Source organism: Anopheles marshallii, chromosome 3, assembly GCF_943734725.1.
Source record: "Anopheles marshallii chromosome 3, idAnoMarsDA_429_01, whole genome shotgun sequence".
NCBI classification, from domain to species: Eukaryota; Metazoa; Arthropoda; class Insecta; order Diptera; family Culicidae; genus Anopheles; species Anopheles marshallii.
In genome coordinates, this window is record NC_071327.1 from 64,028,148 (window position 1) to 64,055,569 (window position 27,422).

Genomic DNA, 27,422 nt, shown 5'->3' on the forward strand with positions numbered 1-27,422 from the left:
GTCTTTCATCAGCGGTGTAACGCACATCTTCTGCCCAATATCGAAAACTTATGATTAGAAGAAAAAGAAAACACTCCGAACATTAATCAAGAAGAAACGATTCTGGGGAGGGCAGGGGGCCGGGGGGGGGGAATAAAGTGTAAAAAGAGGGAAAAATCTTACATACATACAGCTACACCTTAAAACAATATAATCCACCCCCCCCCCCATCCCACGATCACGATCATGTGGGTTACAAACATCTCTCTACCTCTCTCTCTCTCTCTCTCTCACACACACGCACTTTCTACACAATGGTTTTGCTTTTTTTTCTCTCTCCCCCTTAACTTCAATATGGCATATTTATCGATTTTTGCACACACGAGAGACCTCTGTCCACCGGTCTGCTTCACCGTCGCCCGCGCTTCGGGGCCAGAAGAAGCCAGACGGGACAAACTAAAGTGAGATGATTCATCCGTTTTGGGGGGGGGGGTGAAGGGGGGAGTGCAATTTTAGGTATAAATTAATTTAAATTAAATACATTAGTTTGAAATGTTTGCTTGTGGTGCACCGAATGGACTTGGGGGTTTTTTTTTTAAACACATGATTATATGAGATAGAAACAAACAAAAAAACAAACAGATAAAATAATAAGCAAAGGATGATGCCATTACCGGTGAGAGGGGCGGCTTTACTGAATAGATTCACATTCGCTCTAACGAAATAAATACTTAACTGCTAGGGCCTTGGGGGGGGGCAGCGGGGACGTAGAACGATTTGTTTGAAAAGGTCCGTAATTTAAAAAAAATGAAACCCAAATGTCTTTGCTTCCTTAACTAGCGTTACGCCCACCCACCCCTTGGAAAGGGGGGGGGGGGGGGGGGGGGGACAGAAGACGGACATACAAACGATCATGTGTATCAGAGAAGCGCTTTTCTTTAAACTTATGCTTAACTACTACTACTCTTCACAATGCACATCTTCCCCGGGGCGCATGGTCGGGCTATATATGACATAGAGACGAATAAACGGAAAGGAAAGAAACATGCTATCGCGCTGCTTACATTCACCTATAAGCACCAACCCACCTACCAATTGCAATGCGTGTGCTTGTTGTGGGGTGTGTGGGTTTCAGTGGCCTCTTGAGTATGAGAGTGTGTGTAAGACGTTAAAATCTACCCTAAATAATGGCTACTAATCGCTACTAAAACTGCGCACTTATGTATGGCTAATGTATGGGGGAGGAAGGAGGGGGAGGGGTGGTCCATGGATGGTGGTGGTGGTGTCTTAACATAACGAAGCGAAAATCTTGGGGCTAACCATAACTTATCAACAGTTTTGCAAACCGCTCCCCTCCTCCCCCTCCCCGGTTCGTAAAATGACATGAAATCAAACAGCCCTTAGCGTTCCCGTTTTCGGGCACAAAGCATTAAGACGCAAACTACAAAAAAAAAAAAAAACAAACAAACAAATGAAAATGCTTTCCTTACACCCTATACATTCAACCTCCGTTCTCGACGCAATGATATTTGTGGTAGTAGCTAAAATGCAACAGTCGGTCACCTGCTTAATCGAGGTTGTTTTGCCCCCCCTTGATCTTCCTTATCGCTCGATCCTTTCGGAACGAAAATAAGAAATGGTTGTGTTTTTTTTTCTGTTTTACAAAAGCAGCAAAAAATCAAGAAAAATAATTCCCGGTAGCGTTCTTCCCGCTTGCATCACTTCCCGATCGAGTTTTGTACCATATTTGGTTGACTTACACATTACACCCGCACCCGCAAATAGCCGGTAGATAGCCGTCTGTGTGTTCACGTTTTCAACAACGTTTTTGGCAAGACAAATGGCAAACACTTTCTCCCAATCCTGTTGCATCACTCCATTCCAACGGCCTGCCTGTCAGTGTGTGTGTGTGTGTGTTTTTTTTCGTCTCAGTAGTAGTAATAGTAATAGTACTGCCCGTGTGGGTCGCCGCCCCGGTCCGGTTGCTGCTGTAACCACTGGGAAAAGGGACTCCGGTGATGGGCGGCATAATGCTGATGGTGCTGCTGGTGATGGTGATGATAACGCTGGGACAGCAGCGACACCGGCGTGTGGCTACCGCCGGCCAGCGGATGATAGGTGGACGCCGCATGGTGATGGTGGTGATGCTGCTGCTGCTGGTGATGATGGTGCGCGGTGTAATGGTGGGACAGATGATGTGCCATCGCCGTCTGCTGATGGTTCTGTAGCAGCTGTAGCGCAGAGGCAGCTGTGCCCCGATGCCCACTAGCGGTGGTAGTGTGCCCCGGGGTCGATTGCCTCGTCGCTGGCTGCGGCTGTCCGGATGCCACCGACGGTTTGCTCACGGTTGCGGCCGGCGGTTGTGGCTGTGGTGTGACGTCTTGTGATCCGATCTGCTCATCCAGTGTCGTTGGCCTCGATGGCAGATCCTTCTCTCACCACTAGACACCCGGATACTCTACGTCCATCATGTCATGTTCCTGTAAACGGAAAACCCACCTATTAGCATTTGTGTCTTCTCGGAAATGACATAAGCTTCATGAATCTTTTAAGAGTCATTCAGATGATACTTTAGTTAAGAATCATTCGACTTCAAGAATCACGAAGGATCTCCAAAGATGTCTGATGTCTATGAATCCTACAAAAAATAGGACACTTTGGACACTCTTGGACTTGAGAGGTTCATGAATCTTCAAAGAATCATAAGGAACTTCATGCATTTAGATTAAAGATTTATGCAGATTCAAAAGTCACAAAGTATGGAGTACTTTTCACGACTTTTGAAATTTTTCATAAATCTTCAGAGATCCAGAAATTCTAGAAATTCTTCAAAGATTAAAGAATCTTCACAACTGTGACTCAGTCTGAATTTTAACTGACTCGAAATCAAATTCAGCTCCCAAGTCCCCACGCGTTCGATACATACATCACCCATATGACGCATATGGTGCAGCTCGTCGAGCGGTTCCGCCTTGATGTCGTCCTCCAGCAGCATATCCTTGTCGTCCAGCGGATCGTTCGTCGGTATGCCGAGCTTCTTGAGCCGCATCTTTTCCGCCCATTCGGCGATACCGTGCTTCGGCCGGTTCAGGTTCCGATGCTGGTAGAAGATCAGCGTCATGCGCGTCGGGTTCAGCCGGTTCGGTTTCTTCACCGCCGTCGTCGAATGCATCTCGAGCTTGGCGCACTCGATGATGACGCTACCGTGCGGTAACGCTATCGCCACACCGCCCATCTGCGGATCCTCGAAGCAGTCCAGGTTCTCGTTCGTTTCCGTCACCTCGCCGAGCGTTTCTTTGGGTGGTAGCGGGGCCGGCGGTGGCGGGGCCGGCGCCTGCGGCGCAACCACCGATTGGGCCATTAGCCCGCCCGCTCCACCGCCCACCGCACCCAGCTCGGACTGCTTGCCGAGGGCGCCGGCCGCTGCGGCCGCGACGTGCAGTTGGGCGGTGGTTGGCCCGGTACCGAGGTGCGGTGGGTACAGGTTCCAGTTGGAGGGCGGTGGCGGTGCGGGTATGACCGCGGTGGGTGGCGGTGGTGGGGCCGGACCCGTGCCGGGGAGTTGCGTTTGGGCGGCGGCTGCTGCGGCCGCCGCTGCCGGATACATGTTGTGATATGTCGTGTGGTGATGATGGTGGTAGCTTTGGGGCGGATAGCCGTAGTTGTAGTTCTGGTACGGATCGTACGGCGTGTGATGGTACGGCGGATGGTGGTGATGGTGGTAGCCGTAACCCATCGGGGTATTCGGATGGTGGTAACCGTACCCGGCGGTCGGATTGTAATCCGGTGGCTTCGGCTTCACGAAACCCTGCTCGGGTTGCTGCAGCGTGTGGTACGTGTTCTGCGTCTGCTGCTGTGCCTGTTGCTGGTGCTGCTGATGCTGCTGTTGGTGCTGCTGTTGGTGCTGTTGCTGCTGCTGCTGTTGCTGCTGCTGCTGCTGTTGCAGCTGGTGATGGTGGTGATGCACCTGGCCCTGGTTCAGCTTCGTACTGCCGTAATCATCCATGTGGATCGGGGTGGGTGTTTTCGTGGGATCCGGAATGCTCGGACTGAAGGCCGAGTTGCTGCTGTTGCTGCCGGGACGCGTGGTCGTGTCCGGGATCTCCTCGTTCCGACCCAACCCCGCCAGCTTGCTCGGGTCGCCCCGGTTGCCGTAGTAATCCGTGGGCCAATTGTTGTAATACTGCCGGTTGTCGATGTACTGGCCGGTGTTGTAGTCGTAGCTGTACGGCGAATCCAGCACCGTGCTCGAGATCTGATTCGACTGCAGCTGTGCGTCCGTGAAGTTGTCAATCATCGACGCCATATCGATGAGCGTACTGTTCGTGTTGTTGTTCGCCACCGAGTTCGGCGAGTTGATCGTGTTCGGTGCGGTGAATGCACTGCTGCCGGAACCACCATTACCACCCGCTACCAATCCGCCCGCGACACCGCCCCCGATCGCGCCACCCTGTCCGTGCAGCGGCGAACTGTGCTTCTCCGTCAGTACGCCCGTGACCGGATCGAGCGTGGCATTGCTCGAACCTTTCCCACTGCCCGTCGACTTCTGACTGCCGGGCGTATGGGCTCGCGGAGATCCCGACCCCGACGAACCACCCGCGCCGGCGGAACCACTGCCGCCGGCACCCGGCGACGCGACACTGTTAGCCGCCGTACCGCCGCTGTTCGATGCGGTCGAGGCTGCCGATGACTTTTTGCTCTTCGATTTGCTTTCCTTCTTCGTCGGGGGTGGTGGTGGCGGCGGTGTATCCGGTGCCGCACCATCCGACCCGTCCTTGCCGAGCTTTTCATCCTTTCCATTGCCGCGCTTCTTGCCGTGTCTCCGACAGGGCTGCAGCGGTGTCGAGCGAACGCGTACCTCCGTTTGGAATCTGCAAGATGGAGGCACAACAAAGGTTAGCGATATTCGGTGTGAGGGCGGGGGGAGGGACTCGCCCAGCTGGACGAAATCGCAGAGCGCGAGGAACGAGGGGGAGAAAAAAGAAACCAATGCTTTACACTCACTTCTCCAGCACCTGCACGGCGCCGGTTTCGTGCTTCTTCTTCTGGCCCTCCTCGCTGTCAAACTCGTCCGTCGTGTCCATCGTGTAGAGCGGCAGCACGTGCAGCTGTTCGTCGTCCGGCTTCACGCCCGGTGGTAGTGGCTTCAGCAGGGTCACCTGCACGGTGCAGCCGTCCTGCATGTTGTGCAGATCACGGTGCGTATGGGCACAAAAGTCCAAACAACACGTCACACCTGGCGCGAGAGACCAATCGTTGGTTGTGAAAAAAAAAGATCGTTCTCCCTTCAAAAGAGCGCCACTACTCGCACACGTACCTGAGAATGGTTTGCCCGGTTTCAGGCCCAACCGACAGTCGGGTGCCTCCCGCTCGTACTGCACCTGATTCTGGAAGGCCTGGGGCGCGACCGTCACGTACAGCGGGCTCAACATCGTCGCCAGCACGTTCATGCGCTCCTCAATCTCGGCCTCCTCGTTCTTCACCGACAGCCGGAACTTGCGCACCGTCTTCGAGCGGGCGTACTTGCACCCGTTGTAGTACATGGACCAGCTGCACCCGAAGCTGTACGAGACGCCGCACAGTTCCGGATCGAGCCCTGCAAAAGCAATGAGGATCGTGAGATCTGACTGTCGGTACGCGATGTCCCTATGCTCACCGTTCGTACCTTGACAGGCGCATGTACGATTTTCGTTGGTGGCGCAGCGACGCACGGTCGGGAGACCGAATTTGTTCAGCTTCACCGCCAGCATCCGGTAGACGCTGTCCGCCTCGTGGTTCGGTATGCCATCCCACACCACAATGCAGATCACAATGAAGGATGCCTTACACCTGCAAACGGGGGACGAAACACAGAGCGCGTTAGGAATGTCTCGGATGCACACCACACGAACACGCAGCAACTTCCTGCTGCTGTTCGATGCGGAGGGGGCCAATTATGCTTTTCAAGCGTGTGTGTGTATGAGTGTTTGTGGGGAGTAAAGTATCACGACCCGACCATAAACTCACCGATGCCCTTGCCGGCGCTTCACCACAAACAGGAGCTTCTCCTCCGGGTCGACACGCCGGATGACCCACTTCGCAATCGGGCAGCCCTGGCTCGATTTGCCCTCCTTGCCGGTGTAGACTACCTTCTCGATTCGGAGCTGTTTGCCGGTCAGCCCAACGCGAAGTTCCGTCTCGCGTCGCAGATCTTCAAGCGTAGCTGCGCAGCCTAAAAAAAAATAGGAGTAGAAGGACGCCAACGGTTAGATACGAACGTCCGGCAGCATTCCCGACGGGTTCTCTGCCTTACCAAGATGCGTATAGTAGCTGCCCGGTTCGGACGGTGCCTTATCCGTGCCGGAGCTGAAGCAATCACAATCGGGCGCTTCCGGTTTGTGCGATTTCTCCAGCTTATCGTCGTCCGCCTTCTGGGCCGGATCGACCGGTTCCTTCTTGACGTTTTTCGACTCCTTCTTGCTCTTGCTTTTGCCGCCACCGGTCGGTGCACCTTCCGCCTTACCGTCCGCCCCGTCGCCGTGACTATCTTTCGACTTGTCCTTCTTTTCGCCCTTTTTCGATTTCGATTTCGTGCCGGTGGTGGTGGTGGTTGTGGTGGTGGTCGTTGTTGTTCCACCACCCGCCGTCGTACCGGACGCGGCCGTCGCTCCGGACTGATTGCCGGGCGCAACGTCGATCTCCGCCAACGCACCGCCCGCGCCGGACGACTGATTGCCAACGCCCGGATCGCTGCCCGGGTCCGAGCCCAGATTCGCGGAGCTGTTGCCCATGCTGCCGTACGCGGAATCGTCCGCTTCCAGCTTGATCGAGACCGGATCGGATGCCGGCAGCAGACTGTTGTTCTTCGGTATCGGGTACGTGTGCGCCGGGATCTGCTGCTCGAAGTTGGTCTGGTGTGCGACCGGGGTCGAGATGGCCGGCAGCGAGAGCAACGCATTCCCTTCGGGTGTTTGCGCTGGTGGAAGACTGCTGTTGCTGTTGCTGTTACTGGCCGAACCGCTACCGAAACCACCGCCGACCGTCTGCTGGTTGTGATAGTTCGGGTAGTTCTGGGTGGAGTAGCTCGAGTAGCTTCCGTACGGCGAGTAGTAACTGTTGTAGTCCGCGGACGCACCCTTCACCGATGTGCCGCCGGCCTGTACCGATGCCTGCGACGCGGCCGACTGCGTGTTGTCGCAGTAGTCGCCGTACCGGATGAAGTTCTGATAGTTCTTCTCGTATCCACCATCAAACTTCGGCAACGTCGACTGGCCATCGTCCAGCAGGCCGGGCTCCTTCTTGACGCTCATCAGATTGTACCCGGACGCACTCGTCTGACCCGCCGTTCCACCCGGATGGTGGAACGCACCGGTGGTGCCGGCTCCACCCGTCTGCAGATGCGGATTGAACCCGCTCGACAGGGAATCGTGTCGGAAGCGGTTCAGTGGACTCTTGTCGTCTATCAGCTTGCTGTCCACCATCATGGTGGATGCACCGGCCGGTGAGTAACCGAGCAGCGAGCCGGAAGTCTGACTTCCGTTCGGCGTTGTTGAGCCACCGCCGCTGCCGGGATATGTTTGGTTCATGTTCGAGTAGTTCTGCTGCTGCTGGAGCAGCTGCTGATCGTGATGCATCATAAAGTTGGAGCTGCTGCTCGAATAGCTGGAAGATTTCGTGTCCACAATCCCCTGTCCGAGGTGATCGAGATGATGCTGCTGTCCCGGGTGTTGCTGCTGGCCGTGATGGCCGTGTCCACCGTGCTTAGATTTGCCGTGTTTGTCGCCTCCCTTTCCTTTCGCCTTGGACGACGGTGAGCCGGCCGATGGTGAACCGGACGATGACGACGAGGAAGATCCACCGGACTTTCCCATCTTGCCCTTCATCTCGCCCCCCGTCGGTGACCCAATGCCGCCACCGCCGCCCCCGCCACCGGGGTCGGTATTATTCTTGTCGATTAGTTGCTGCTTCTGCTCAAAAACCGAATGCTTCGCACCGTGGTGCAGATCACCGGCGAGCAGATGATCGTGCTGCTGTAGCTGATGATGGTGATGGTGGTCGGTGAGCGTGGGCGATTTCATGCCGCCCGCCACCGACGCCGTACTGCCGTGACTGCCACTACCGTTGTTTGCGCCGCTACCATTGCTATTGCTTCCCGCACCGCCCGCCTGCGGGTGCTTCCAACTCGGATCAACAATGCTGCCGATACTGTTGATCAGTCCGCTGCCGCCACCATCTCCGATAGTAGTACCTTCGTTCGCTGTACTGCTGTTACTGCTGCCGCTGCCGGTGCCACCGGCCATCATGCCGGGGCCACCGCTAGCGGCCCCCGACGCCGACTGCTGCCCGGGCGTACCCGGACCGGGGCCACCCAGATGTGTCGGCGTTAGGCTGTCTCGGAGATGGTGGCTATACGATAAAAAATGACCGGTCGATTGCTGCGAGCCGGTCTGTTGCTGCTGCTGCTGCAGCCCTAGGTGGGCACCCATGTGCGATTGACCGCCGGCCGACAGAAGCGCATCCTTCTGGTCGCCCTTGCTCATGATCATCGTCTTGAGCCGCGAGTTTAAGTTCACGCGATCGGACTGGTTGAACAGATCCGCACCGGGCTGTTGCGATTGCTGCTGCTGCTGCTGCTGGGTCCATCCCCAGTCACTCTGCATATGGCTGGGCGATTGCTGATGCTGATTGTCGGTTGGTGTACCCTGCTGCATCGGCGAGGGTGTGTGCATACCGCTCTGTCCGCCGCCGCTACCGTACCCGACCGGTGTGTTGTTGCCGTTGTGGCTCGGCGACTGCTGCAAACTGCCCCCGCCCGAGCTGCCCCCGTTGTATGGGTTCGGTGACTGCTGGGCGTACAGCTGCTGGTTCGAGTTCGGGCGCGGTGGTTGCCGGTTCGGTGACTGTGGCACACCCTGCGGTGGGTGCATGGAGGACGTGGAGCCCGCACTGCCGTTGTTGTTGGTGGTGGTGGTGCTGTTGCTGCTACTGCCGCCGTTCCCGGCGTTCGTAGCGGCCGCAACCGTGGATGCAGCAGACGGGGACGATGACGCGCTAGCGGAGGACGTGCTGTTGCCGTTCGCGCTCGCTGCCGTGGTGGTGGTTGTCGTCGTCGACGTCTGCAGACCGCCGTAATCTTGCTGGCCTGAATACCCATTACAATTGAGTGAGCGCGGCGGTACGCTGTTCACCCGTGGATATCCAGGCATGTCGTTTCCCGACGTTGCCGAAGCCGTCGCCGTCGATTGCTGCTGCTGTTGCTTGCTGCCACCGAGCTGCAGATTGAACTGGTCGTGCGGATTGTTGCCGGCGTGGCCGGACACGATCGTGGCGGGCCCGGTCGACACCTGGCCGGCGTACGTGACGGTGGGTGCGAAGCTGACGCTCTGCAGTGACACCTGATTGATCGGGGCGATCTGGTTGGCCTGGAAGTCGTAGCGCTGTACCGCCGGTGGTGCAGCGTACGTGCGGCCATAGTTCGGATCGAACCCGATACCGGCTGTCTGGACGTAACCGTTCGGTTGGTATGCAGCGTATCCCTAAAAGAATAGAGAGATGGATGAATATCTCGAAGGTGCCTTTTAGCTAGCGGAGACTTACCTGTGGCTGGAACTCGAGCGAGTTCAGTGGTGTGATAGCGGGAGTGTTCTGTGGAATCTGTTGGATGAACTGATTTTGCCAGCCCTGAGACGGGTCTGCTTGCCAGGTGGGATAGAACGCCATTGGGGCCTGGAAAGAGAGACAATTGGACCGGGAGATATTAATCATACCATGGGAAAATCGTTCACATTTAATCGCGATTCTAATGTCTTTCATAACAGCCAACAAGCCAAACTCCAAAATTTACCATTAGAGGAGTTCTTAATGTCCTCTTTCCTTGCGCTTTCCCCGTAACATTCCTTAAACTTCCCCAATTTCCAACGCTACACGCTATCGCCCCTAATGTTCGTGTACCCGACGAGACCCTATTTCGGGTAAAATAGAATTTTAATTCGGCTATTTCTATGCAAACGAGCTGCACTTCCACCACCGGCAGTCGCAGCACTGGGGCCTTCTTTCTTATCGGTATCGCATTTGCATCACTTCCTCCCAGGCCCCATACACACGTGCACGCACGCGCGCATACGGCGAGTGTGTGCGCTAGCACACGGCGTAACACACACCAAGCAAGGAAAGCCTTCCCCCGCGCCGCGTCCGTCAAAACGGGGAAAGAATCGCCACTTTGCATCTATTTATTGCTGCTTGAAATAATTTATTAGAAAATTTGCATACATTTCACCGTACCGCCCATCAGGCTCCCTTCCACTGCCCGGTGGAAAGGGAACGGAAGGTTATAATGGCTTTAAGAAGAGCAGCACACTAACACCGGCACTATTTTCGCCTTGACGCGTTCGGTCGGTGTTGTGGCCATGGCCGTTGTTTGCTAATGTAGATCGACGCTATTCTTCCCTCCCTGGGCCGGGCCCGGTACTTAAACGACACAATGTTCACCCACCCCTCCCCCCGGGCATCGAGCGTTATCTACGTGTGTGTTGTGGCGGGTGTTTCTCGGTGCAAGTATCCAAAGATTAGTATCTTTTCTTCTCACTACAACGATACGGCGGAAAGCGTAGCATGCAGGACGGTCGCGTTCTCGCAGTGCAGTACACGTGTCCGGTTCACCCCTTGGTTGGAGGGTGTCTCTAATTATACAACGGCTCATAATTTTGATACTGATTTTCATAATTACATGCACTTTTTACTTTACCCATACAAAAAAACCCCCCCGCAATGGGATCGATGAGGTCGATCGAAAGTTGCTTCCTTCCTTTAAGGAACAATGTTTACGATTATTAGCCCACTCGTGTACACGTGTTTTCATACTTTCCACAATGTCGTGCTGGGAAATATCGTTTATTAATTGGGCTTAATGCCACCAACACAGTTGCAATCCCGGTCGGACAGGCACGAAATGACATTAACCACCAAAATGAACAAAAACTAGCCAACGAGAAGCAATGCCATCGGCCAACCACCGCCATATCGCACACGGAGGGTAGTGCGTGTAGGTGTTGCCTCCTTCCCTGCTCCGCTCCATATTTCGCTAATTGGTTCCAAACTATCGAAATAAAACCACACCACACACCAACCTTTCTGGACCTGGACCCGGACCACCTTTGGGAGGGGGTTGGTGAGTGTGAGTAGTGGAGAAGATAAGCAGCTGGGGTGGTAGTAGTCGCTGAGCAAGTGAAAGCCAAAACCGACGGACGAATGTTATAATGGCACAAACACCAACCATCGTTTCGCTCGCGGCCATCTCATTGCGCGGGCCACATAAAACGGGTGCAATAAAATTTTAATTGATTTCATAAATTACACACACACACCCGAGAAGGGGCCCGAGCGCGGGTGTGCTGTGGGGACGTCTCGATCTTCTGCCGGCTTATTGCCTGTGCTTGAGACGATTGTGTGCGTGTGTGTGCGCTGCTCGTTAAGCAGACGGACCTGTGCGGTTGGAGATTGCTTCACGACACAACAAGCACACCGGGCCCGCTCGATCGTACGATCGAAGAAGGTCAGGTGGCGGAGACAGGTTGCAAATGTCACACGAAACGGCGAATGACGCTTCGGTCGGTCGGTGGTAGGTGTTTGTTTTAATTTAAATTGTTGCAGTTTACGATGTTTCATGTGATGTCTTCCTCTTTTTCTCGGGGTGCGCAGTAAGACGTTTGCCTGTCAAACCCGTTTGCAAAGCCTTCAATTAGCGCAAATGACACACAAACACACACACACACACACACACGGTGCATTGTGTGCATCGCAGAACCCAAACCCCTCATCTTGTCCTCCAAAAAAGATGGTGCAAATGCCGGGTGAGAAAAGCCTAACTTTTGCCGGTCCTCACGGGGTTTCGGTCGATAAAACACACTCACGGAACGCGTCATCCACCATACCAAAAGGGGGGGGGGGGGCGGTTTTGGTCGGAAAATTGTACCAAAACTTTGCAAAACGCGGAACGGAACGGATCGCGATGGCGACGAATGATACGCGCGGCTCAGCGTTGCATCGACCTCCCTCCTCCCCACCAGGGCCTTACACATGTGTGTGTGTGTTTGCGGGCGTTTGTTTGTTGGTGTCCCTTCCCTAAGGCGACCTCGTACGAATCAATGGTGGCCAACCGAACTTGGAAGGGTGGGGGAGGAGGGGACCGAGAGAGCGAAAAGGGGGTGTGTGACGGAAAGGAAGTTTTGTGCCAGACAATGGAAGCATAAATTACGTTCCAGTGACTTTGTTTAATTTATTACAATTGAGTTTTCCCTCCCGGCGGCCGGCGTTTTTCGGTGTCTTTATCAGCGCGGCGGGACTTGCAACCGGGGCCGGTCGGTGCGGTCGCGAACTTCCTCCGAAAAGTTGTCCCCTTCTAGAGCCCACCTCATCTTCCGGAGCTCGGTGCTTTTCCACCATCTTTTAAAAGTGCATCGATAGCGTGTGTATGTGTGCAGAATGCACCGATAGGGGTGAGGGGGAGGGGGGGGGGACATACATGCTTCACACACATACACACACCTGCATGCTGTGACGGGGACGCATTATTTTTCAACCCTTCTTACACAACCATCCCCCTGTTAAACCCTTGTCCAGTTATAAATACTCGACGAAGGTAATTTATAGGACGACAAGGTAACACATAAAAAGAGCTAAGAAACACATTACACACACACACAAAAAAACAACTATTGTTTCACGAGTTTTTCCTATCTTTCCATCCGGCCGTATCTCGTTTTACAAGCGAGTAAGAAAAGAAAACAACCCATTCGCTTTTACTTCTTTTCCACCTATGTGAGAGACCGGTTCGTGTATTACACAAAGCGGAAAGGAAAACTGTACGCCTTAGAAACAGTCCGGCAGGGGGGTGCCGGGGTGGTGTTGACGGGGTAAAAGCCTTTAATCTTATCGCCAAGATGTGCCTTCCCGTCTTATGCAATACACAATGCCCGCTGTAAAAGTCGTTCAAAAGCGATAAATTGCACTTGCTTTGTGTGTGTTCGCAAGGAAGGAAGGGGCATTAATTTGCATACGGGGAAGTTTTGGGTTGAAATGCATATTGGGATTTATTTTGGTGCCAAAGGAAATAAATAAAACAATGGAATAATTTACCATCGGAACTTATTAGATTTAAGTATTAAAAATGTTTTACTGACGCACGGAGTACTTCGTAGTTTACTGAGCGAGGGCAAACATCATTATTAAAAATAGAGCACACTCAGAGCAATGCGCACACTACGCACTACGGGAAGAGGCCGAACAAAACAACAACCCCCCCGCCCCCCTTCCAACCGATGCTCTTCCTTTTAAGCATAACGAGATAAAAATATGTTTCACAACATTCATCTCGTACACCGGCAAACAAACAAACAACAATCCCGATGCAAGGAAAACACACACACACACACACACCGACAATCAGTGCCCCCCCTCTGTTGTCCGCGAACCATCCATGCCATCCAAGAATGAATCATCGCGCTTTCGGTTGTGGCGGCGGGTGCTGAAATGGTGCTGGTGGTGATAAAAAAAACAAAAACCTAACCACCACCATAATCACAACATATAAATGTGTAGTGTAAAAGCTTTTCGCAATTGGCAGCGCCGACCCGAAAGGGAAATGAATGTCCGACGGTGCGGGGCAAAGTGAAGCACCGGCGCTGGCTAATGGAAACTTTTCGCTCCTCTGTCAGTTCTTTGCGCAAAGGAAAACAAATGTTTTGTTGATGTATTACACGATTGGAGTATTTTGTTTTTGCTGTTGCTGTTACATGTTTCCCACACAAAGATCCACGTGGTTGGCTTAATGGTTACGTGGGCATTCACTAAACGTAATAGAAAATTCCGATGAAACATCATCAAATTTTAATTAATTTCATTAAGATTTGTTTGGAAAATAGGATACAAACGAAAAAAAAAAACCTCATCCAATTATTGTTCTTCGTATATTCTTCGGGTGTCCTTGGTGTTTCTTCTCCGGCACTAATACATCCGGCACACTATCATTCACCATTGTCCTCCCTCCGGAAACCCCCAAAACAGGCCACATGCCACAAAACCCATGGAAGAAAAATCTGACTTGTCAAGGTCCTTTTCGGTTGTTGTGCTTGCTGTTGCCGGTGCCGCTTCGAAAGTTGGTTGGGAATATTTTATATAAATTGCTTATTATGTTAGCAATATAATCATAAATCATAATAAGCAACATGCGCGGCTTGATGGAAGGCACACAACAGAGCATACACACACACTTTCCTTCCCTGCCCCCTGCTCAATATTGCATTTTGGCCTCAACATTGCACCGCAGAACGAGTGGGAGCAGGAAAACACATCGGCCCGAAAAGGGGATGATTTTATGCTGTGCAAACATTTCAGCGTACCAACATCCGGCACTCGGATGACTCCCGCGCGAGGGTCAGCGACTTTTGACCATCGTCGTGTGGTACACACACATGAAAGGGGGGAGAGATGATCATGAAAATTCGACTTCACAAGACAAGGGACCTGGCGAGGTTTTATGGCGATGTGTTCGGTCATTCGTCTTCGACCAGGGAAAACAGTGTGGCTCCCTTCGCTCGCAATCGTCCTTCAAATTGGAGGTGCCTGTGTGTATGAGCCGTTTCTTCCACAGCGCACGTCAATTGCGCAATTTCGATCGAGACATTATTTCCCTTTTCTTGTTCCCCGCTCCCTCCCGTTCCCGGTTCGCCTTCCTCTGACAAACTTTTCCTTTGACCTTCCTTTTTTTTATTTTTTTTGGTATCCGGTTGGGAAAATCGTTCCAGCTGCTTGCGCCCTCCCCGATTGCCAGCAAACCAGCCGTTCTGCCCCCGCCTTGTCCTGCCTTGCTTCATTACCATTTTCCACCGCAGCTTGTCCATTGGGGTGCGGCGAACGGTGGGTGGATGGGTGGCTGACGGAGGAAAATAAAGGCAACGGAGCTTTTCCTTCGTTGATTGCGCCTGCCTGAGTTCAGGAGAAGGAGGGTGGGTGGTAGATGTACGTGTGTGTGTGTGTGTGTGTAAGGCACACGTACACACCCCTACTGTCTTGCCTGCTTGCCGCGAGGAAAACACAACACGTTTTCCGTTTTATTCCGTGCACCATCGTAAATGTTTCCCTAGCCCTTAATGTCCCCATTCGTGTGCAAACCGATCTAACACACCTACACACATACACAAAGTGCACCACGAGGTGAAACCATGCACACATACATACGCTGCAAATGGCCAAAGAGTGGCAAAGGACGAAGGTTTTCCACCATCATCACCCAACACACACACCAAGGTGTATATATATATACGATGCCGGGTGTGCTGCGAAACACACGCGCGCTCACACATTACTACACACACACACACACACACACGCACACATGCCGGGGCAAGATGGCGACAACGACGACGACGGTTTGCTCGTCCCTCACCCACACACGCTCCCCTCTGAACCGCACACCAACCCGGTTTTACGAGGAAAACCACACATAGAACGCGTTCGGGGTACGGTGCGAACGGAAAAATGGGGAAATGCGAGCGAAGGGAAAAACAAGCAGAGCGCACTATTAATTTCCCTGCCCCTCCTACGCCCCCCTAAGATATTGCTCGCTCACTCGCACCCATTCGTAACTGACGTTCGGTCCCTTCTTCTGCACCGACCATCATCGTCATCGTGTTTCCACCATTCCATTTCATTCCTTTTAGTCACACTCCACCTCAAACCAACCAACCCTCGCGAAGGCGAAGGCGAACGTTTCACTATCGTCATCTTATTTACCCACCACCCGCCTCCTTTTCGTCCTACCCGCTTTCCCACCCCCTCCCATTCCCTTGCCATTTCCCTTCTTACAAACACCGAGCAAAGGATAGGGAAATGGTTCGCTATGTACACATAAGCTTTTCATTACTAGACGGAAAATCCTCCCACCGTTCCACCCTAACCGTTGCCCTCCCCACCCCCAGCGCAATGTTTTCTCTCGCACCCTCTACTAAACAATCCACCCTTACCCCCTCTGGACACCGGGTGGCGGCTTCCATTATTTTCACCCCTCGGTCCCTTTTTCCATTCGTTCCAATTGTGTTGACCGTGCATGTACATAGATGCGCGTGTGTGTGTATGTGTGCACATGTATGTGTACATAATTCATTATTATTTCCCCGTCCTCGTCTGCAACCCACCTCATCGCAATCCCGCTTCAACCGCAATACTTTTCGCACTTTTCACCACCGCCACACCGTGAGTGGCTCGTCCTTTTTGGCTCGATTTTTCCGATCAAACCGGTGAGCATTTCTCAGAAATAGTATTCTCTTGCTCTCTCTCTCTTTTTCTTTATTTCTCTCTGTCTCTTTTGTGTTTGTGTGCCGCTCGGTAAGGTGGCCTTACGTATCCTTTCCATCCCGTAATATGCCCCTTAACCGGTGTACACCACGTGCATAAACCGAACGGAAACCACCGAAGGGAAGGAAGAAAGCGCGAGCGAGTGGGGGAGCGGGGTGGAAATTCTTATAGGTTACGTCAAAACCAACTATCTTTGGTTGTGCAAACCGATCCCGAGCGGGGGGGGGGGTGGGAGTGGGGAAAGGGAAAATTGTTGCGGTGGCTTCGGTGGCAGATGGATGTTTTATAAGTGCTCAGAAATGCATTACGCCACAAGCACACGCACGCACATGCGGCCGAAACGCATATTTGCTCTTACTTTTATTCGCTTTTCGACAACAATTTCATGCTTCCATCTCAAAATGAGTTTTATCATTTAAGAAGAGAGAAAAAAAAGCACCCCAAATGTGAGCAATTTTGACAACTGCAATGGAGGCTCCTGGTGGCTTTTGGGGAAAGAAATAAATAAACCCTCACAACATATCATATTTATGTTTACAAAACGGAGCGTAAACACGGCGAGTAGATAAATTAATATTCTTAAACCAACAGATGGATGGAAAATGATTACAACCGGCAAGGGAAAGGAAATTTATCTGATCCACCATTTCGCCTTACCGGAGCAACTGGCAAGTAAGCCAATCTGGTCGCACGGTGATACGAAACATAAGCAAAGCGCAATTGGATTTTCTGGCTGGTTTTTTTGCTGTCTTTAATCCCAATTCCAATGTGTGCTGATGCACACACACACACACACACTTAAAAGTGGAACTAAATCCGGAAGCGAAAAGCGGTTGGCGCGTTGTGATGAAAATGAAATATTTGGATATAATTTTGCACTGTGTAAGCAAGCAGACGGAGCTCAGCTCCACCAATCATATCTCGAGAATGGGGGCAAGGGCTTCATCTTCCGCCCAAGTGGGCAACGTGTGTGTGGAAAGTGCGCGTGGAAGGCCAATTTTTCAAACGGCAAAGGAAGCACTGTACCAGGATTTTCCAAACCGGGCAGAGTCTCGCGGATCTGCGAGGGAGGTTTTGGAGCGGGCAAAGGTGGGACCGGGGATAAATAGAGAGGCAGCAAAAAAATTAATAAAACAACTTTTTCACTTTCCCTTCCCCAAAGCCACATCACACACACACACACACTGTCGCGTTATCTCTTTCCCGCTTGGTATGGCATTTTTCCGGAGTGCAATATCTTCTCCAATCACAATTTCCCGAGAAAACACCATCTGCAGAACCAAACGAAACAAAAAAAAAAAGAGCCCCCGAAAAGGAAAAACCGTTCGTCACACACACAGCACACGTAACCTTCATTTTCCGGGCTTAATATTTATTAAAAACAGGCTCCACTGAAATGAGTTGCTCCCTGTCCCCGTGTGGTATGGTGGCTTCTAGGGGGAGGGGAGGAAAAAACCCTCCGAGGAAAAACCCGCCTCGGTGCGCCTCGGTGAAATGAAAACGAGATTATTATTACTTGCCCCCTTCCCATGTTCCCTCCCTTCGGTGCCCGCTACATCCGTCTCAGTTCCCTTTGCCCCCTAAATATTCATTCTCATCTCAAACAACAAGAATGGGGCAAAATGATGAACGAAAACACACAGACCCACAGACCCGGCAGCCCTTTCGATTTTGATGAATAAACAAATGCAAGTTCATCATCATCGTGTTGTCGCTCAAACAGAAACCAACCGGCAACAAAAAAAAAATAGGAGAAAAGTCCACTTTTCTTTACCCTGCCGCATTTTGGGGCATCCGGTGGCAAAAACTCATTTCGGGAGTCCTATAGGCCTGCGGAGGAGGACGTTATCTGACGATCGACTCCGGCCCTCGCTGTTACGCCACCGGGTGGTAGGTGGTTGAAGCTGAAGGTACAAAAATTCATCAACGAGAAAAGCCAAAATTACCTTCCACACACACACACCTCATCCCACCAAAACCTCCCCTTCCACCCTCCACACTTTTCATAGACAAGCACAACCACACCGCGCGCAGCACCAGCAGTGCGTTGTTGCAGAAAATGCCTTTTTAGACTGATGAAAAAGTAGTGCTAGGTGAAACCCCGACCCGTCCGGGGTCGTGTGCTTTTACTTCCGAAATTTACCTCGCACACAGGGGGTGCTTCACGGGGGGAGCGGCCACAGGGAAACTAGTGGTGGTCATAATAAATGTCGTAAGAACGCAAACCAACCCAACTTTCGACATGCCGCGCCACCGGTGTGTATAATCGGATGCGGGATGGAATAGCAAAGATGGATTAACTTTTTGCCGGCGTACAAAGCGGCCGAGGTTGGGATGTGATACACTTTGCTTAAACCAATATCATAAATTATTAACCTGCTATCAGGTGGAAGGATACACATTTCCCCAATGCTCGGGGAAAATGCGGGAAATGAGAGTGAACTTAAAAGAAAAACTGGTTCCCAGTAAAACTCTGCCTCTGCTCTTCAGAATAACAAGTTAGTTAATCAACAGTCAAACATTGCTACTAAACAATATTTTCCTATCTTTGCCCAATGCAATTCAAAAGCGATAAATTTAAAGGAAAACTAAAAAATAAGCGGAAGTTTTTGGCTAATTTCCACCACGAACAAGTCCTGCCCGCTCTAGCGCGCCATTCCTCCATCGACTGTAGAAGGCTGGATTATTTGGATTCGAAATTTTACTTTCCAGCAACGAAAAAAAAAAAAAAACTCCCCAAAACCCAAACTAACAATGGCCTTTTTGGCAACGGTGGCTGGCTGCAGGTTGTGATATGGATATAACAAAAGCAAAGGCAACACCTCTACGCCCGGTGCACCTCGCTGAGACATATCTGCTGAACCACAGCATGCACAAACTACAGCTTGCTGTCTCTCGTTAGCGAAAGTTTAATGAAAACGAAAACTTTTTTCCCAACCCCTCGCTCTCGTGAAAAACTTACCCCACCAGCGTGGGTGGTGCACGTATTTGGAGGTGGATTTTTTCCTGTTTTTTATGGGAGAGAGGAGGTGAGAAGAGTGCAGCGTGGCAAACAGGGAGCTACTTTCCGCCTCCTGCATCGATTACCTTAACTTCGGTTTATAATCAAGTTTTTAATTGAAAGTACACACACACACACAATCAACTCCCACGCAAGAACCTAGGTCGAATTCTGGCAGACTTTTCCCTCCTTGGTAAACCGATTGGAACGGATTTATTGCAACCGTGGCCAATTTCGGGCCGGCTTTCCTTCGGCGATATTTACGGGCTTTAAAGGGCACCACTTACCATCGGCTGTTGCGGCTGATCCTTCATGACTTCGACGGCCGGTTCCGACTTGATGATGATGGACTGATGCTGTTGCTGCTGCTGCTGCTGCTGCTGCTGGAGGTTCCCAGGACCTCCTCCTCCTCCGCCGGGTGGTGGAGCACCTGGTATAGGCGGATGGCGGGCGAGATGGTGTTGCAGCTGCGCCTGCTGCTGATGCTGCTGCTGCTGGTGCTGGTGCTGGCTGGGACCACTGCCTAGCAGCGCACTGTTATGCACACCGGGGGCGGCGGTATTCGCGGCGGTCGGTGGTGCGGCGGTACCGGTCTGCGCACCGGACACGGTCACCAATTGCTGTTGCTGCTGCTGTTGGGACGGGTTACCCGGCACCTGCACATTGGGCGTCGACGGTGTGCCGCTGGTAGTGTTCGGCGATGGATGCGGTAGGGAGGCCGGTGCGGGCGAGACGGCCGAGTTTTGGGGCACGTTCTTGGGTGTTGCGCCGAGATTCAGTGCCTTGCGACCACGACCACTCTGTTCGAGAATAGACGAAATAGAACAAGAGAAAAAAACATTTATAAGCAAATTTATAAAAATACGATAAATTAATGCAAAACAACTTCTAAATTGAAATTAAATTTATTAAAGTTGTTAATTTTATTAAAAAAAAGAACAAATAAACTACATAAAACTAAAAACAAGTAGTAAACAAAACAAAAGAATATTAAACAGCAAAAAAAGAGAAGAAAAATATATTATAAATTCAATTTTTGCGATACACTTTTCGCATTTTCTTTTGCATAATTCAATACAATCAAATCACGAGTTAAGAAAGGTGATAAAATTGCAAACTATGCGCTTCGCCATAAACCAACCGTGTACACGTTTTGAATAATATCCCCCCATGTTCGTATGGTACGATGGAAAAAAAAAAACATCGGAAACGAGAATGAAAATTTATGGTCTGAAGAAAAACGCTATTTATTATTGAATTATATTTCTCTAAACCACCCTCCCATCGCACTATCCCCGTTCTGAACCCTTTCCATCGGTAGAAAGAAACGGGTGAACATTAAGGGGGTTGTTGTTTACGGGTAACATCAACGAACGTAGGATTAAAAGGCTTAAGAAATACGCTAGGCCCGAGCGAAACTAGCAACCATTTTTGCTGCACAAACCTAACGATCGACCGATCACCAGATGTGTATGTGTGTGTGTTTGAGTGAGTGGGTTTAGCGACCGAACATCCCTTCCCTTTTTACTCTTTTTGCAGAAAAGAGCGAGAGAATCTAATAATAGTAAATACTAATTAATGGTATTAATAACAATTCATTCCTTCCTTCTAACAGTGCACATCAAGGGAAAGGGGATGATGAAGAAGGGAAAAAAGGGCGACGGTGTGGGGGAACTACGAAAAAGGTGAGTCTTTCCACACAAATGCACCACGGAAACGCAGCACAAAACGCAGCGAAGGGTTTGCGACAGCAGCAGAGCGGGAACGTCGCGTATATAATATACGGTTTTGCGCTCTTGTTGGTCTGTTTCTTACGGCCGTTGGGGGTTCGAAGCGCATCGAGGAAGGGTGCAAATTGTAAGGAACGGTACAACCAAGTACGAGGGTCGAGTAATGCCAAAACAGCGGCGGGACCGGCAGGCGCAGAGAGAGAGAGAGTCTTCGCCTTAATTATCGTTATTATTCATCCGTTATCTTGGCAAAAGACCTCAAACTACGACAGGAGCTCACTCAATAGGACGCTAGAAAGCGGCAACGCCGTACACCCGGGCCCGGGGGGGTATCTTGCAACTCGCACAAACCATGCCAAAAATTCACCCGGCGGAAAAACCCACCCCCCCTCCTTTTGGAGAGACTCAGACGGGGGGAGGGCAGTGTCTCCACCGGCTCATTGTTTCGTAATGCACCAAAACCTCCACCAGATGGCGGCGAAGACTCCGTTGACTAGCGTGAGGCAACATGGCCACCAAGGCATCGAGGGAGAGAGAGAGAGAGAGCGTGAGGGATTTGGAAAATTTGACTTTTACGGACCATTAATTTATCTGGCAATCAATTTTCGACGGCACACACGACCGTCCACCTCCGACCATTGTGTCGACCCGATGCGCGATGTTTCAGGGATGTGTGTAGGGAACACATACTTCTGTGGCAAGAGAAAAAAACGATGGCGCACCGGGTGGACAAGGAGACAAGATGGCGGACAAGTTTATGGAAAGTTTATGCGAATACACACCGGAAAATACCTTTCCGCGGGCATCCTCCCTGCTAAAAACCGACCCCCCCGGGTTGCGCTCCAATAAAGCTATTGAAAGACGGGCCGCCATTTTGTTTGGCCGGCCAGAATTGTGTGATTTACGGTGTTGCGCTCTGTCTGTGACCCTGGTGGCGTGGCACAAACCGAACCGGCGCTGCAAAATCCCGCTTTGCGGTGGCAATATTTCAACACAAATAGACGAAATGGGTTGTGTTTCTACTAAAGCATTCTGTTAATTGCCGGGGGGGGTTTCAACTAGCACTATTTACGCATATCCTTAGAAGTGGAAACTGCTTGCCCACACAACCACACACAGTATACACGCGGGATGCATCACACCGGGACCAATGGTTGGAAAAGGTCTCACCGTTTCAAACTGCTCTCTTTCAGTGTAAACATCAACCAAATTATGCTGGCATTTCAAACCCCCAGTAGAAGAGCACCGAGCTGACACACACGCGGGTGGCGCCATCTGCGCACACGGATGACGAAGCGGAATATCGTACCGAACCTCCCTGCAATCCCTCCCCCCTCCGTGTGATGGAGGCGGACATTTCCTTCTCATCAGCGGGTTGATTGTTGTTGTTTGGTGTGTGATGGGAGGGACCGGGCGGGGAGGGTTCGAAGGAGTGTTTGTGTGTTGTGTAGAAGGGTATCCATCATCATCCACATTGGCACCATCATGATGACGGTGATGATGCTAGCTTGCGTAAACACAATTCCTTCCTTGATTGCTTGAATTTCTTCAGGTCCCGCTTGGGCCGAGCAAAAGAAAATACACTCCCCCCCCCACCCCGCGTCCTGACTTGGCCATCAAGCTTATTTCCATACATTTTTTTTTGTTGCGGTCCAGAACACGAATACCGAATCTCTTCCCTTAACCTAACCTCATTCTCGACACGTGTTTGGCTTCGTTTGTCCTTCCCTGATGGAATGTGTTTGAAGGCAATTAGGAGATCCCGTAATATCCCAAACTGGGAAAAGCTCCTCACGTGTGTGTGTGTGTGTATGTGTGGAGCCTTTGCAAAAATGGGAAAATTTGCATACCGCTACAATCATTGCTTGTGAAGAACGGATCAGGTTTTCCTCCCCCAAAATTCAAAGGAAGAAAAACTGTCTAATTACTACCATCTGTCGGCAATGTTGGGATGTTCTGTACGCTCGTGTTTGAGTTACTTTCGTTAGAGACGAAAGTTTTTGATTAGAATTGCCCTCCCCTCCCCCCTCTCCAACCCACCCAACAGGAGCACAGTCCGCGAAAGGCTCTTGTTGTGGACAAAGTTCATTCTCCACTACGAATTTGTAAATTAGACTTCCGGGCTCCGGTGCTCGTCAGACTTCTCCAGTGCGGGAATTTCGACCTTAAACAGAACCATTCCGTAAATCATCTCGACTGGTCACACGACGTTCAAACTACAACCAGCCCAAAGATCAAGACCCGGCCCGGAATGCTTGCAAAGTCATTAATTATTTCCAAAACGTTGTGTTACTGGTGGCAACGGACATAGCAACCTCCCAAACACAACACCACCAAAATGAAGGAGGCCAGAACTCGTACCGCGGGGTGGGGGGTGGAGGGGTGAAGTGCAACAAAAATTAGTTCCATTTCGGACGACAGTTTTCGGCACGGGCTCCAACTTACAAATCCATGACAACTTCGATTCCTTGGAAGGGGAGGTGGAGAACTTCGCCACCAGGGGCACGACATTACAGGGTGTGTTTTTGTAATTAACTTTCCACTTCCAAATCGACATGTTCACCTCACTCTCTAGAGGGGGAAAAAGAACCGAAAGGTAAAAAAAAAAACAACCAACACCAGGTGGTTCCGAAATTTTCGGTGCGCAACGTTACGGATGTTAAAATAAAAATAATACAAAATTAGAATTGGAACATAAATAATGTTTACACTCAGCTCGCCTTGACAGCAAAACCAACGCACAAACAAATGCCCCCGCGCGCGCGCACCACACACATTCGCATGCGGGGGGGGATGGGGCTCCAATCCTAAATGACATGTAAAAGAAAAACAACAACAAAGTAAGTCCCAAAAGCAGAGCACTGGCAGCACACACCAGTTTGTGTGCGCTAATGATCGGGAAACGATATCCTCCACTTAAAAAAAAAAATAGGCAAAGGGAATTGGTAAGGGGGAGCATGTGGGGAAGGTACCCGGTACCCCGTAGCTCATTAGCGCAGGAAAACTGAGAATTTGGCCTCGAGTGCCCAACATCTTGACACCGGTCGGGTGGCGGGGAGGACATGTCGTGGGGTAGGGGGTGAAAGAAACAGGAATGTAGTGTGTATGTGTGTGTGTGTGTTGTTGTGTTGTTGCTCCACGCGCCTAATCGTGGGGTATCTTTTTTTTTTGTTATGGATTTGGTGCCGGAGCTGATGGCACGCGGGAAAGAACACACGGGTCAATGTTTAACAAACGAGTCGAACAAGTACACACACAAAAGCACCCTCCCTCTTCCTACCCCCGTTTTCTTCACATGGGGAGAGTTGGTTTAGGATCAGCAAACGATTAACGGGCACAATAACGGATGAACCCGGTCAACATATTTATATTTTTGCCCGTAACGATGGTTCCTTGCGCGAGGGCCCGCAGAGTGTCCCCGGCCCCCCCTCGTCGGCTTTCTTGATTTGATAAATGATTTTTCACATGGAACTCATGGAAATACACCACCACCGTACACACTCGAAACAGTCGTTTATGTGTCGCGGATTGTTCATTTATGTGTAATTTCATCAGGACGATGGCTAAGAGTTGATTGGAATGTCTATAAACTATCAGTGCCAATGCACGCAGTGCTCTAAAACGTCACCCATCAATCACGCCCTGAGAAAGAACAACATGTAACGAAAACTAATGACCGCTACACCAACCAAACGCACCATAATTTTCATTATGCGCTTTTCACTAATGACCTGAAGTACGCTTCCCTGCAGGTACTTCCTGCCAAGGTACGCAACAACGATGAAGCCAAACAAACACTCTTTCCCCCCGGTACGCAAAAGGTCATCCGAGAATCGTTCGCCACCCACCCTCATTTATGACAAACACGTGTCACACACCGGTGTGTTGCACACTGTTATGACCTGATTCACGTACTGGAGCCTTTTTCCCTTTCTCCTGACGCTCTCCCGATCGGTGACCGACTGGTGACTGCTGGCCTGAATAATTCAACTCAAACAACGGTGGGGAGTAGCATTCCGCGCGCGGAGGAAAAGTCAAAGGGACAACTCCTTAAATTAAACACCAATTTATCATGCCGTCCTTGAGGGACGCGGCGCGTTTATCAAATGGTTTTTCTCCTTCCATTTTCATCGTTTGACCTCGTTTACCCATCCCCCGACTCCCTGGCTCCCGCGGGAAGGTGCATTTGGGGTGGTTGGGTTTGGGAGAGATTTTCCTCATAACTGAAGAAAAATGAATAGCCTTCGTTTCGGGCCCAACCCAACACGTCCAAGGTGTACTATAAAAGGGCAAAACTTTGTGAAGCCCTTTTGCCATCCGCATCCGAACATGGCGCCGCGTTTTGTCTTTTTCGGGGTGTCTTCGTCCAATTTAGAATGCAAAAAAAAGGAAACAATCATAACGAAACACACAACAACCTCTTCCTTCTTTAAGGCACCTACCGCACACAAGCAAATGGTCGTTTGCTGTCATAACAACGGAAGCAGGTGGAACTCATCATCATCAACGGTCCCCCCCCCCCCCAGCAGCAGCAGCTGTGGCGCTTTTCCCTCGGTCCGTGTGTTCGCGGAGGGTGATATCGATCCAACAGCACCCACAAAAAGCCGCGCGAACGCAGGGGGTTTGGAAATAAAATAGATTATTTTTATATGTATTTAGATGGGTGGCTAGGCGAAGGGCACTAGAAAAGGGATAACATAAAGCCCACCTTGGCAGGGATTGTTTGCGTACATTTTGCCGCCACGCCGAATGCGTACGGGAAGGATGCAAAAAACCGTGACCTACAAGAACACTTTCTTCGGCAGGAATAACCCGCGGCGTTAATAAACCCTTTACGCTTTACCCATCTGTTTATGGCTGCAGCAACCAGCAAAAAAAACGCCTGAGTTGTTCTTTAAGTCTCCGTTTTCAGCAATACCACGAAGAGCGAACAAACAAATATCCACCGTCCACAGTCCAGTCCCAAAGTTAAACATCTTCAGCAACCCATCGGCAAACGGCAAAAATAAACGCTTCTCACCAAACAAATCGTGCATGGCGAAAAAATTAAGAAACCTGTTGGACATCCACCTTCTCCTCCCGTCAGCATACTCTTTCTATGTTGCATGTTACTTTCTTCACTGTTCAGATTTACACCCGGTTTTTCCCGCTTTCCGGGTGCGAAACCATTAAAAAACGCACAAAAAACTTCATTGCGGTATGGAAAAAAAAAAACTGGAACAAAATGAACATCTTTCCCTGGCCTAGGGGCAGGTCATGAAGATTTTTCCTGCTTTATTTCTCGGTTCTTTTTTTTTTTTGTTTTTGCTTCCTCGTAGCAAAATCGAAACGGTATAAATTTCGGATCGTAGTAAAAAGATTACGCATCTCCAATCCCCGTTGTTTTTTTTTCGCTGGTACCTTTTCTTTAATGGTCAAGGAAAATATGATACGCAAACTACGCCGAACATGAATGGGAAGGAAAACACGACCCATTTTACGATACGGTAAAGGAAACAAAAATGTACATATCTATTTATAAAGTTAAGTACATAATCGCCCAAAAAAAAAAAAAACAAACCCCCGACACTTGCGTCCAACTTTGACCGGTCGCAATACCATCCCGTTTGCTGTCGTCCAGGGAAACCTATTTTCCGGTCAAAACCATTCAATCGTTATCCTCGCGGGAAACACAAAAACCGCCAGAGACGAAGGCGCGGGAAGGCAAAGGTGGCTGTTACCGATCCGTTTGTTTTTATATCACCTTCCATCGGGGTACGGTCAGGCAAAGTCCCTTAGGGCTTGAAGTGCTTGAACTTTCTTCGTCCGTTCGTGTGCAGCTGCCAGACGGACGAGACTTTGACGAAGGAAGGAAGGTTTAAGGATTCTTTACCCACCTTCTGACCATCGGCGGGAGGTGGCGGAGGAGGGAGGGGCAGGGGTGGGGGGAGGGGTGGTTGGGAAAGTTTTTTCCCAACAAGAAAACAGACACTTTTTTCCGCCTAGCCCTAGAGAAAAAGGATCCAACCGGTAGCCGAATTTCCGCAGGCCAAACGGTAATGCCGGTCAAAACAAATACCATGACCTCGGTTGCTACTGTTGCTGCCCGAGCACGCCGGAAACGTTACCATCAGCTGTGATTGTTTTTAATGCATTCCATCGGGTTGAAGATTACGAATGAAACGCTTTTTTGTTTTGGCAGAAGAAAAGCAGATCGGCACACAAAAATAATAAAGAATTAATCACGCAAACAGTCAAAAGAATATCCTGGTCACGGCACCAATTCTGTGTATGAAACGACACAGTTCTAACCAACATTTCCCTTACTAATTGATTTACGTAGCTTTCAACCCGTCTCGTGCCCAAATGCAGTACGCGAGTGCAATCGACACGCAAAAACAGCT

The 27,422-nt window shown here is 50.7% G+C and overlaps 1 protein-coding gene across 1 annotated transcript; it reads right to left on the reverse strand.

Annotated features, from left to right (window-relative positions):
- Positions 1-2,350: 2,350 nt before the first annotated feature.
- LOC128715697 (methylcytosine dioxygenase TET) lies at positions 2,351-19,638 on the reverse strand. Its single transcript, XM_053810608.1, has 9 exons — positions 19,597-19,638; positions 9,556-9,684; positions 6,272-9,494; positions 5,986-6,190; positions 5,636-5,808; positions 5,297-5,575; positions 4,984-5,215; positions 2,906-4,850; positions 2,351-2,459 (listed from the first exon to the last, which is right to left on the reverse strand). The coding sequence occupies exons 1-9, from the start codon at positions 19,621-19,623 to the stop codon at positions 2,421-2,423; spliced, it is 6,252 nt and encodes a 2,083-aa protein (XP_053666583.1). The 5' UTR covers positions 19,624-19,638; the 3' UTR covers positions 2,351-2,420.
- Positions 19,639-27,422: the final 7,784 nt, after the last annotated feature.